At 43.9% G+C, this 12,684-nt stretch overlaps 1 protein-coding gene across 2 annotated transcripts in view; it reads left to right on the plus strand.

The window, feature by feature from the left end:
* Positions 1 to 12,684, plus strand: part of stard9 (StAR-related lipid transfer (START) domain containing 9) — a 45,258-nt gene that overhangs the window by 26,653 nt on the left and 5,921 nt on the right. For both annotated transcript variants that reach the window (XM_067613263.1, XM_067613264.1), the window contains exons 15-23: positions 318 to 497; positions 2,012 to 2,063; positions 2,477 to 2,602; positions 3,147 to 3,229; positions 3,399 to 3,460; positions 3,906 to 4,099; positions 4,306 to 4,786; positions 4,959 to 11,912; positions 12,370 to 12,573. In XM_067613263.1, the coding sequence (XP_067469364.1) occupies positions 318 to 497; positions 2,012 to 2,063; positions 2,477 to 2,602; positions 3,147 to 3,229; positions 3,399 to 3,460; positions 3,906 to 4,099; positions 4,306 to 4,786; positions 4,959 to 11,912; positions 12,370 to 12,573 (8,336 nt within the window). The remainder of the gene's footprint in view (positions 1 to 317; positions 498 to 2,011; positions 2,064 to 2,476; positions 2,603 to 3,146; positions 3,230 to 3,398; positions 3,461 to 3,905; positions 4,100 to 4,305; positions 4,787 to 4,958; positions 11,913 to 12,369; positions 12,574 to 12,684) is intronic.

The raw sequence follows: 12,684 nt of genomic DNA on the forward strand, positions 1-12,684 counted from the left end.
TAGAAACAACTACAATTACTACAACTTGCCCCCCTAGCAACTTTGAAGCGAGTTAAGAAGAAATTAGAAAATTTAGATCAAACATTGCAATTGAAGAGGTTTAACATTTATGCATATTTGTGTTTATGGATGTCTAAAAAATCTAAATATAACAAACAATCTGTTGTCATATTATTAGTAACAGTAGTCTTAGTATCAGTAGTTGTAGGACTGGCAGTAGAAGTAGTAGCTGATGCAACAGAGACTTTACTACTCTGGTTTCATCCTCCTTTCTTCATGACTTTCCTTCATTGTCTTTATCCGTGCATCCCCTTCAGGTGGAGCAGCTCACGAAGGACTGGTCGGAGAGCTGGAGAGACAAGAAGGAGCTGCTGGAGCAGTACAGTGTGGACATCAACAGAGACCAGGCCGGTTTCCTCATCAACTCCCTCCAACCACACCTGGTTACCCTCGATGGAGATGTTCTCAGCACTGGGGTCGTCTTCTATCACCTCAGGGTATGATCATAAGGAGGCAAATAGTGTCCATGTATAAATGATATTAGTGTTAGATTTGGTATTATTTACTAAATGAGGCCTTTTCTTTATGTCATTTATGTGATGTTATTATAGTCTTTAGTGTTAATATTAGAAAAAATGTTAGTTGAGACATGAGAATTACTAGTATAATTGTTGGAGTTTATATCTTTATACAAGTCCTGTTAGATGTATGGATGATATGAAGTGTCTGTTTTCAATCTGTTTCTCTCTTTGTAGATTTATATTCATCCCCAGAGACATGCATCACTCATTCCCACATATTTTCTTATACTGAAAATACACATTTGCTTGAACAACATAATGCAAACCCTCACGAACCGATATTCTTTGCATTTGCTCTACTTCTTTTCTTTCTTCTTTTCTCAAGTTACTGATTCTGTCAGCCGTCTTGACTAAAACCATCTTTTTTTGTCTACTAGATTCTTCCTCCCCCCTCCTCTTCCTACTATTTATCTCTGTTCTGCTAGAAAAACTCTTGAGAAAAGGTGCGTTTTGATTGTCTTTTCTTTTCACTTTACCCTCCAACTGTTCTGTCGATCTCCCATCTGTGTGTGTGTGTCTGTGTGTGTGTGTGTGTGTGTGTGTGTGTGTGTGTCTTCTGCAATGTATAAAGCTTGGTTGGATAAGAGGTTCTTAGTTCTGAGGCTAGGACTCAGGGGAGCTTAAGCTGCCCTGATTCTGACAATGACAAGCATACCCTCAGGCCTGACAATTACACTGTTTCCTGCATGTGAAGAGCTGAGGCCACCTGGGAGCACATGTGGTCCTGACACCATATATGAAAGCCTTTAATCCCATTAGATAAGACTTCAAAGTAAGCAAATGATAGTTTTTCTGTCAACTAAGTGGAAGATTAGAAGTGAAAGGACAATAGGTCTTCATAGAACAAGGTGTAAATTTGCTGCCATGATATCCAGTAGTCCTCTTGTGTTTTGAGCGCATTCAACTAATGACCAGTATGCACAAGGTGTGCAGGGTTTCCGCCAGAAACGTTGTTAGGCCCTGCGGTCAAATGCGAGGGGGCTGAGCAAAACTCAGAGGAACGGCTGAGATTGTCACTAAAACAAGAATAGCTGGCCCACCTTAAGTGAGCCTGGGCCGAAGTTGTCGCTAACTTCGGGGCTAACCCCTTTCACTTCAGCTGGGTGGCAAGCAAGACATGGGAACTTGGCTCGGGTCTTGAGGAGTTGTAGCATTTATTCACCAATAAATAGCCTAAACTGTACACTGCTACATTCAGAGCTATACTGCTAACTTCATACTCTCTGCTCCGCCCGCCAGCCTCACCATCGCACACCTGTTTGCCCTCTCTCGCTCTCTCTCGCTCTCTCTCTCTATTCCCCTAATGGTTAGGCCCGGCGGGCTGCCAGGCTTGCAATACTCTGGCGAAAACCCTGGTGTGTTTCAGTGTCTTTGCTTATTTGGATGTTGAGAATAGCTGCCGTGTTTAAAAACTTGGTCTTTTGTTACAGGAAGGTGTTACCCGCATCGGACCTCAAGATCAGTTTGAAGAACCACAAATAGGTATTATTTATTCATTTGGTCTCCATGTTTACCCATCCAGCCGGTAATATTAATTTTCAAACTGTACAGTGAGTTCAGAGAAAAATATTTTTTTTCTCAGCTGTTTTCCATTTCAAGAGCCTCTCACAGCTATGTATTATTGCAGAGTAAACATACAACACATGCAGCATTAAATATGGACAAAAGTAGAATATAAAGTTTACTAGCTAGCTTTTCACACATACATACAGTTCATCGTGATATTTACTTAAATGAGAATTCATAGTAAAATATGAAATGCCATAAAATGGGCCGTTAGCGTTTCATTAAATGCTGCATTGAGCACTGAATATATTTAGTAGTACAGAGGCTGCGTCAGCACAGCTGTCTAAAATCGGTGTGTGTGTGATTGTGTTTCTGCATTCTGTTTCTAGTTCTGCAGGGCAACGCCAGCTGTGAGATTGAAAACCACGGAGGTGTGGTAACGCTCAGACCGCTGCCAGGCTGCGTCTGCCTGCTCAACGACAGGGAGGTTACTGAGCCCTGCAGACTGGCTCAAGGTCAGTTCATGTCCTCGACAAATCAGTTTGTTTACACAGTCTTGTTTCCATTGCAGTTTTTACATACACGTGACACAGATTGGATATTTTGTAATGAAAGTAAAAAGCAAAATGTTTCATGTTTTAATTTGTGATATGAGCCTTGTGTGTGTGTGTGAAGGCCTATAACTTGTATTTTAATGAGAATAAATAATAAATGTAGTGTTGGTATCCTGAGAGAATTGCTGTCATTTTCAACCTTATGAAAGCATACCCCAGGGACGGTACTTGTGAGCATTAAGGCCTACTGTGTGACTGTGGCTATGTGCTGGATGTCACATATAGGTTAATGTACAATTACATATGCACGCACACTTAAAGATGCATAGATATCACATATAGGTTAATGTTAAACCTTAGATACACCGAGTCATCCTGAGAACATTGACACACACTCACATACACTCTTCCCCACACTGCAACACACACACACTTCCTGCCCTTAGCTTACACTGCTACACGATGAGCACAGCGTGTAACAAAGGATATGTCTCTCTGTCTCTAGGAACAGTGATCACCTTAGGAGGAGTGCATAAGTTCCGCTTCAACCACCCAGCAGAGGCAGCTGTCCTCCGTGAGCGCAGACGGGTAGGTGCTGCTCAGCTGAAAATAAAAATGATGCCGTCGGTTATGATCGCAATCAAGATAATATTGATGTCAACTAGATGATTGGGATGCTGCAGGCACAAAATTTTCTTTATCTCTTCAGAGAATAGCGATAGTGGTGGTTGTTTATTTTTTTATTTCTGGTTCTCAGGCCAGCGAAGGTGGCATGCCCTGCACCTACATCGACCTTTGCCCCCTGACCTCTGACCACAGGTAAATACTACCCCAAAAAAATAAATGACCATAACAACACAACAATCTTTTCAGGACAATATTCATCAGTGTGTATGTGTTTGATGTACAGAGTGATCTTCTGCCAACTTACAGCCTGTATATTTATTTAGAGGTACAAGTCTTACATCAGTGTACATGCTGTAGAAATGTCATGCATGTCTCCCTCCAGTTGGTGGAGATGGCATGTGTTTCCATTAGCCCCCACCCTTGTGAACATTCCCAGTTGTTGCTTGGTTACTGTTGAGATGCTAAACTAAAAACCAACAGAACCTTTTACTTTGACCCTGCTACACTACCACCAAACTACTAAATTAGGCAAGGTAAAATAATAATTGCTTTACTTTTCCTGGATGTTTTTTTTTTGTCTTTCCATCACAGTTTCTTAGTCTGTGTTTCACTGTGACTCTGTGTGCCTCTTTTGAAGTGACAAACAAGTGGAGCTCCAAGGGCAGCTGGGAGCCAGTCTCTCCCCCAGTGAGGAGCCTACTGCTAGGCAGCGTGTGGAGGAGCAGCAGCGCTACGTGGAGAGTTTGCGACAGGAGATTCACTCTGAGCAAAGACGGGCTGAGAGAGAACTGGAGAGGGAGCAGGCCCATCTCCGACAGCAGCACAGTGAGAGTAAGTACTCTTTCCACACTCTCACATTTTGATAAAGGTTATTATTGTATTATTTCTCACATAAATACAAACTTACTTTCAAAATCAAAGCCAAAATTCTAGATTATTTTAAGCAAATTCGTATATTGATAAATGCTGGGCACTATGGTTGTAAAAGATTTCCACTCACTCCTGACTTCGACTTTTTGTGAATCTTTATCCAACAGTCCAGCAGTGGATTTTGCAGGAGAAACGGCGTCTGTCAGCAGTAGAACATAGAGTCACCCAAGAGCTTGGAATTCAAACAGACCTCGTCCCTGCACCCCTCCTGGAGCGGCTAACAAGTCAGGCGTCTGAGGATCAGGAAGGTCTAACAGTGAATCGTCCGTCCCAGGTGGTAAGGGCCAGGAAAAAGGCGGTACAGGAGGAGTTACTGAAGCATCACGCCCTCTGCCGTGCTGAGAGCCGCATCCGTCGGAAAAGACTGCACTACCAGCTGGAGAGAATCGCTCGCAAGCGGCATCTTTTGGAAGCTAAGAGAGAATTGCAGCAGCTAGAAAAGTCCTTACCTCCAGGACCAGACAGCCCTGAGTCTCCCGAGATGGGGTCCCCCCAGAAGCTCAGAGGACGACCATTTGTTTCTCGTAGACATTCATTCTCAGCAGATCTTCTGTCCCGGCTCTACCCACAGCACACCCCTATCTTCAGGTAAGCACATGGAGTTCTAGTACGGTTCAAATTTCTTCAGTGGTAGTTAGATCAGGAAATCTACCCACAGAGAAAATGTATAAATCAGTTATGGTTGCTTCCACCTCCTATATTCATGTAGATCATAAATATTTTTTTTTAAATTGAAGTTTATTTTTTTTCCTATCAACAGACACTTCCTGAAGAGAAACAGATCCACAGAGCTGGCTTCCAATTCGTCCATACCGTCTGATTCCATAGGCAGCAGGAGGTGGGTTTCGGATGAGTGCCTTCCTCGGGAAAGGACCCAGAGTTGTTCCGGCACTCTCTTCTCAGGACAAAGTCGAGCCTGCCAGAGTAGAGTCGGCTCCTCTGAAAACATCAGACAAACCACGAAGGAGGCGCCCCAAGCTCAGCCCTGCAGGGAACGTCCAGAAAGAAAACCCCTGCTGCCGAACCGAGACCTGTCTTTTAAGAAGAGATCAGATCAGAATTCACCAATTACTCTGAAGTCACCACTTAGTTCTACTGTGCAGCCAGTTAGCAAAGAAAATATGCAAGGATCCACAACAGACAAACCGTGTTCTGAGATTGTCCCTTGTATGAATGTAAAAACCCCAGCCCATGCTAATGACAACAGACTAGAAACCATCAGGAAATCTTTTCCTCGCTCTGTGGGGCCCAGGTTAAAAACAGCTCTGTCAAAAGTGTTCAGAAAACCACCGTCAGGTGCAAATGGAGGACGAGGCCCCAAAGCTCTGGGGAGGATAGCAAGCAAATTTCACTGGAGACAAAGAAGAGACAGGAGCTTCAAAGATACCAAGACGAGCAGAAGTAAATGTACCATTAAAGCTGCTGTGTCGTGCGAGGAGCTTGACCAAAGGACTTTGTTTGAGAACATTAGACAGAGGAGGTGGCATAGTACAGAGACCCTGATGAACAAGACTGGCAGATGGGTGGAGAGGCAGCAGGAATTGGTCAGATGGGAGGAAGATGATAGGGAAGCAGAAGTAGAGAGGGATGAAGGAGCGTCAGACTGCGAGAGCCTTTTCTCTCTTGATTCTCTGTCCTCTGCTTATGCAACAGCCCTAGCAGAGCAGCTGAGACATGAGGAAGCGGCTCAGAGTGAGGCAGAGAGCGAAGACAGTGAGATATCTAAAGACTCCTTGGCTGTGGGGAGCTGTGAAAAACACTCTATAGTGAGGAGACTTAGCCAAACAGTGGTTCCAACTTACTCACTGGTGACAGATGCCTCCCATTCATCCACGGTGCACAACAAGACACAAGAGATCAATTTAGAACGGGATAGCTGTCGGAAACCTCAGGTGATCCCAGCCGAGGCGTACTGGAGCCAGCAAGGCTCCCCAAAAACAAGACATAGAGGGGATATTGGTGCTACAAGGAAACCCCTTTCTCAAAACCCCTTAGCAGCAGATTGTAGAGGCAGAGACACTGTTCACAAAATGATTGAGGACTTTGGTAACATGCAAACCACTTCAACATGTAGCCCCCGTTCCCTGAGCAGCTGTAGTGTGAGGGAGTCAGAAAGCATGTTGCCTCTCACTGATGCCTGGTCCTCTACCGATGCAGCAGACAGTCCCAGGATTCACAGGGATTCTCTACCTTTCCAAAGAGAAATGATGTTCAGAGGTGTAGAGACCAGCAGTAGCAGCCCCAGCCCAACCAGTATGAACCTCTCAGACTCAGACAGACAGAGCGGATCTAGAAGCTCAACATCCACCAACTCTGAAGGTGTAAATATAACAGTGCAGACTCAAGACTCTCAGAGTCTAACAACACCAGATGATGCTTTGATATCACAGAATCTGAAAGATTTAGAGCAATCAGAAAGTATGCAAGAGGCTTTTACAGATACTCCAGATGACAACAGCAACAGAAGTCCACCATCTTTGCCCATCTCAAATCGAATTGCTTGTGTGTCACCCACTGAGATACCCCACGCCACACAACTAGCATCAAAATTGCTTCAGGTGTTTACTGATGGACCTGATATGGTTTCTGCTGATGTTATGATGTCCTCTGACACTGAAATGTGTACCTCAGGTTGTCAAACAAAAAAGCATTTCTCTACAAATCCTACAAAGCAAGGTCAAGTATTGAACAAGATGTTTGACACTGCAAGTGCCTTAAAATCGTCCACTGAAGATGATGTACTATGCAATCTAGATGGTGCAACAGAAACGTTGAAAGATATACACCAATATGATTTTACCAAAGATGTATCCCTCAAAAGGGATGAAACAGTAGATGAGGTTGAAGCCAAAGGCACTGAGCAGTATGTTGCACTACAGCAGGAACTTGTTAAATCAGCTTGTAAAAATTCCAGGAAGAGGAACAAAGACAAGCAGGATGCTTTCATGGGCAGCCTGAAAATTCCAAAAAGGAGCAACAGCAGAGAGTCGGTGACTTTCTGCTCTATACCAGTTGGCAGCCAGGATGATATTTGGCTTGATGACAATAACAACACCAGTGACTCTAAAGGAGAACAATCTCCTGTGGAAACTGACAGCCCTGGATTTGATTCTGCTCATGCTGATGGCAGCGTTAGACAAGATACAGTGGCTTCAGTGGTGTTGCCAGTTTCTGATCCTGTGTCCAGGAAACTTGGACAGATTTGTAAGATCTTTGAGGACTATGAATGTGGGTTTAAAAGTGGTGACAAAAGTTCTCATACTGGTAATTCTGTGGGAGAGAAGAAAGTAGTTGAAAAAGGTGATGTAACAATTAAAGAAGTTGTTTCAGTATCAAAAGAGGACAAATCCCAAATTGATAAAACGGGAAAACATCAAGAAAATAGAAAACATGTATGTCAGTCAGAGGCAATTTGTAGCGCCATTGACCTGAGAATCTCAGAAGTTGTGAAAGAGCACATGAAACTGTCATTGACTGGCAGCAACTGTGACAGGAATAGGAGTCAGAGTCTGAATGCCTTGTCATCATCTACATGTCATTTCGACTATAAAAGTGATGAACATCAATGGAGAGAAAAACAGCAGAGAGGTGAGAGAAGTGATCAGGTGAAAGAAGTGACAAACCTCGGTGGAGATTCATTGGACAGAATGACATGCAAAAACGCGGTGGACAAAAGTGAGCACCTGGCATCAGATATACCAGCTGAACTGGGCACTAACAATGACGACAACACTCTTAAGTCTACTGAAATAACACAAAAGATTGACCATGCTCAGAGCTATTCTGATGGCACATCAAAAAAGCTGGTAAATGATCATTGTGTTTTTCAAAACTCCTCTGCAGAAACCAAAAATATTAAATCGAATCTGACACTGAATGGCCATGAAGAGTCTGAGGAGCCTGGCAACCCAACTTTGCAACCAACGAGTTTGTCCTCAGTGAGTGATTTCACCTCAGCAAGAACATGTATTGATTCTCAAGGAAATGCTGTGGAGAAAGATGACACAGGTCAACAAAAAGAAAATTCTCATCTTAATCCTACCGTCGGTGATATTTGTTCAAAAAGAGTGGACCAGCAGAGCTGCTCTGAAGCCCCTGCTTTGAATTCTGATTGCCCACAACTTCCCCAAATATCCCTTGCAACACCTGACACCACCGGTGGCACAAAGGTGAACCTTTGCTGTAAATATGTAAAGGATGTCAGTATGAAAGACGCATCCAGTGTTGAAGATGAGGACTGTCACTCATGCAAACAAAACTCACCGAGGGCAGTCAAACAGCATATCCAAAATAGCCCTCACATGTTGGGGGCTGTGAAAAAGTTCTGTGATGGAGCAGTCAGTCAATTCAGACCACAGAACCATTACAGCGACCAGAATACATCCACTTACGAGAAGCAGCCTGGCCATGATGACAGTGAAACAGACACCACGCTAGGAGGTAAACCTTCTATCAGAGCACAGGATCAGTTCAGCAATCCGCAAACCCATTCAAATAACTTGGCTCAGACTTTTGTCGTCAATATGAATTACAAAAACAAATGTCAAAATATGCCACATTCACAGTGCAGATTTGATAAAGATGCTCAAACCCACAGCAAAGGTGATGATGTAATGAAAAATGACAAAGAGATATTGACCCAGTCTGAAGTGCAGCTGCCAGAGAGCTTGGCAGAGTCTAAATATGAAACAAGTATTTCTGGTTCTACACAACCCCGACACGAAATGCCACAGGGAAATGGCGTCAAAAATACAAGTTGCTTTGGGTCTGTAAGGCCGCAAGAGGGCAAGATAAACACATCTACCGGCACACAGGGTAATTCTGCTCTTATATCAAAAAAGGCCAAGTCTAAAAGGCTCAGAAGGTCTAAGATCCAGACTCATCCCACCTCTTCCTCTGACTCCTCTGTTAAGTCTTCATCAGATGAAGAGGATGACATAACCTCCAGAGTACATCACAGCAGACTCTCATCTACACGGGGAAAGCTTGGATCTGAGAGTACCGGCAAACTAGAAGTCAGACAGCCTAGAAGCAATGATGCAGATATTTCTGCTACAGTGTCAATGAGAAAATGTAAAGTGAAGACTTGTTCTTCTAAAAATGAGGTTCAATTTAGTAGAAATTATTGCCAAAAAAGACATTCTTTACCCCCTGTCGAAAAAATCATTCCCTTTGCAAAGAAAAGCGAACCACAACATACACTGAAGTCGCAGGACTCCCCCATGCATTTTGCCTCTAGTGACATCAACCCTTTTGTTCACCAGTGGCAAGACGAGGACTCAGACCAACACGTTTATAAAAACCCAGCATTTGGAAGTGCCGCTGACCTTTCCTGTAAATCTCCCCTTTTAAACAGCACTGAAAAACGTATAACAAGATGCTGTAGTGTTGACAATGGTTTGAATGGGCAGAACTCTCCTTTCAACTCCCATCTCAGCACTTACGCCACCAACAAGGGGCTCTCCAGTACACTCAGCAGTATGGAGGATTATAAAGAACAAGGCAACAAAACATCTCAGCTTACGCCACGTCAACAGACATCCATCGATGTTCACAATCACCCAGCCAATCCGACAATGAACAGTAGTTCTTCAAACAACGATGTTCCCAGCGGTTTTAGTAACAACTCCAGTCACGTGGATGAAATCATGTTTGTTTACTCATCTGAGCAAGAGTCTCAGGCGAACAAAACCCAGGCCCAAAGAAGGAAGACATGCGAACATGGCACTCAAACTGAGCGTAGCCTTCAGACAATGCTGGTTAAAGGTAGTAACAGTAGTAGTGCTTTAAAGAGGAAAGAGCGGCACAAAAGGAGCAACACTGATGTACCTGCAACACAGAAAAACAAAGTGGACATTAAAGAATCTCCAACGTGGGCCAGTATGGAAAGCATGTCAGTCCAACTCTCAAAGTTGATCGACAGCACTTCAGACCTGCTGGAGGACGTCCAGGGAATGAGAACAGGTGAAGCCCTCAAGTCCAGTCCACAAAAGAGTGTCAACTTGTCAAATATCAGCATCTCCTATAGTGAGAGTAAAGACAGCACCAAGAGAGACTGCTCAACTCAAACAGCAGTAGATGTTGGGATCCAGACAGAAAGGCCTTTAACACCAGCAATGAAGGAAATCGCAAAGCATCAAACATCTACTGAAAGGTCCAAAGCTCATGAGGTCAATGTGATTGTCAAAGTGATTGGTTCTGAGGTTGTTAGTGTGTCGAAAGACAAGGATGTTCACTGTGTGGTGAAAAATAAAGCTAACACACAGGAAAAGATACAGAGCATGCCTGACCTGAGGTTTAACACCTCTTCTGCAGCAAAAAGGTCTACTATACAATCAGAGAACGCCCCCGTCAAAACACCACCTATGAAGACTGCAGCTGAAGGTCGAAGACGTGTAAGATCTGCTTCTTCAAGAGGCCCAAAGCAAAGCACGCCTGAGGCACTGTTCCACAAAAGTGTTGCAGTCTCTGAAATCACCCCCAGATCAGCAAGAAACAGCCACCAAGAAAATCACAGCCCTTCTAAAAGAGGTGATCCATCACCTCGTTCAAAGAAAGAGCCTACATACACAGATCGTGCATCGTCTCCCATTCTCACTGTGGGAATGAGATTACATATGAATCAGAGAGGAAAACACTCCACACTTTGTCCTCCAAAATATCAAGATGGGAATACAAACCATGCTTCAGAGGAAGAAAGCCTTATTGTGCCTTCTAGCATACAGTCAGCATGTACATCTATTTCAGAAGATGATCAAATGCCCAGACAGGATTGTGATGTTTCCTCGAGAAAATCAGAATCTGTATCACTCGAGAAAGTGAGTGAAATGAGTTGCTCTAGCCCCAAAGGCTCTGATAAGTGCTCTGCAAGCCTGAGTTCATCACTGGATAGATATACAGACACTGACAGGAGAAATATTGCCTGTAAAGACAAGAGCAACACCCAGCCCAGTCCCAAATGGCAGATGACCTGTCCTCCAAGCCCTGTCAAGACTTCTACTGATGGTTTACCCATGCAGAACCATATCTCTCCCATATTAAAACAGACTGGTGTGCACGAACAGCTGGCTAAATCAAGACATAGCAAAACACCAAACTACACAACCCAACCAAGACCTGCCGTGGATTCTGTAGATTTTTGTGTCGACGCCTACAATCCTTCCCCAAACAGCGACAGGACTGTTCTACTTCAAGAGGACGACATGGTGTCGCTGGCACCCAGTGAGTGCAACACAGATATCCTCGTGAACATTACACCCGTCACCAGCATGTCCATGTGTCCGGAACACGAGAAAGTCCCCGAGGACCTGCCTATGCACAATAAATTCACTAACTGGTCAGGCATCAACCATCAACAATCAAAGCGCTGGAGTCTCCCCAACAAACTGGACACAAGTTTTAAAAACGACCATAAGGAGAGCAGAAACTGTGCCGAATGGGGCGAGATGGAGAGTTACGGCTCAAATGCGGAGTCTATGGCACAGAGCGACAGAAGGGCGAGAGAGATAGAGAGGCTACGACAGGAGAGAGAGCAGGTGATGGCTACAGTCAACCTCAGCATGAACCCCACGCCGCTGACTGTGGAGCTGACAGAGGCCAAGCTCCATTACGGCCTGGGAGAGACAGACACTCTGTTAAAGATGCTGTCCCCGAGGTCCAGAGAGGAGCCGGAGCCACCGACCTCTGCTCCTACCAATCAGCAGCTGTATGACAGGTAAAGATACACATGACTCAAATACTCTTTAATTTTAATATTATACAACTTTTTTGGGCTTTTGTTTGGATGACAATTCAAATAAGATAACACAATACAAGCATCTATACAAGAATTTTGCCTAAACAAGGAAACATCCTAAAATTGTGTAGCTTTCAATACCTTACTGTTTTTGATACTTAATACTACAGACACATTTCGGTTGGTAGTAAAAAGGTGTTGAAGTGGGATGTCCAGCCCTAAAACTTATAAATATTAAGTCAATATTTCCCGCCAAGCTGTGTTCTAAGATATTTTTGTAAAATCCGGTTCAGTGTGTGAAGAACTTTGTTTATTTGTAGCCACTGCACCCATCTTGGAATAATGACTTAAATGTTTTGTAAAATGTGCTAAAAGCCTCTTCTTTGACCTTTATTGGTTTAATTGTATTTCTGCTTTTGTGGTCTTTTCCTCTCAGACATCGCAGGAGCATTGAGGGTTTGAGGCAGCAGAGGGAGGAGCGTCTCCAGACTTACCGGAGAGCTCGTAGTCTGAGTCCCAGCAAACATCCTCGCTCCTCTCCTCAAGAGGCCGTTTCCTCCTCCAAGGTTTCTGTCGCCACGCCCAGTCGGCGTAAGGATTATCTGCAACAGCTGCGTCAAGAGGTGATAGACAGCACCAGGTAAGACACTGGGTCTTTCACTATTTCATAACAACGTGGTCATAGTAGTCTTAAATTGAATACATAAATGTTTTCAGGTTTCTATGGAAAATGCCAACATAAAATATTAAT

This window comes from Thunnus thynnus, chromosome 16 (genome assembly GCF_963924715.1).
Source record: "Thunnus thynnus chromosome 16, fThuThy2.1, whole genome shotgun sequence".
In the NCBI taxonomy this organism is placed as follows: Eukaryota; Metazoa; Chordata; class Actinopteri; order Scombriformes; family Scombridae; genus Thunnus; species Thunnus thynnus.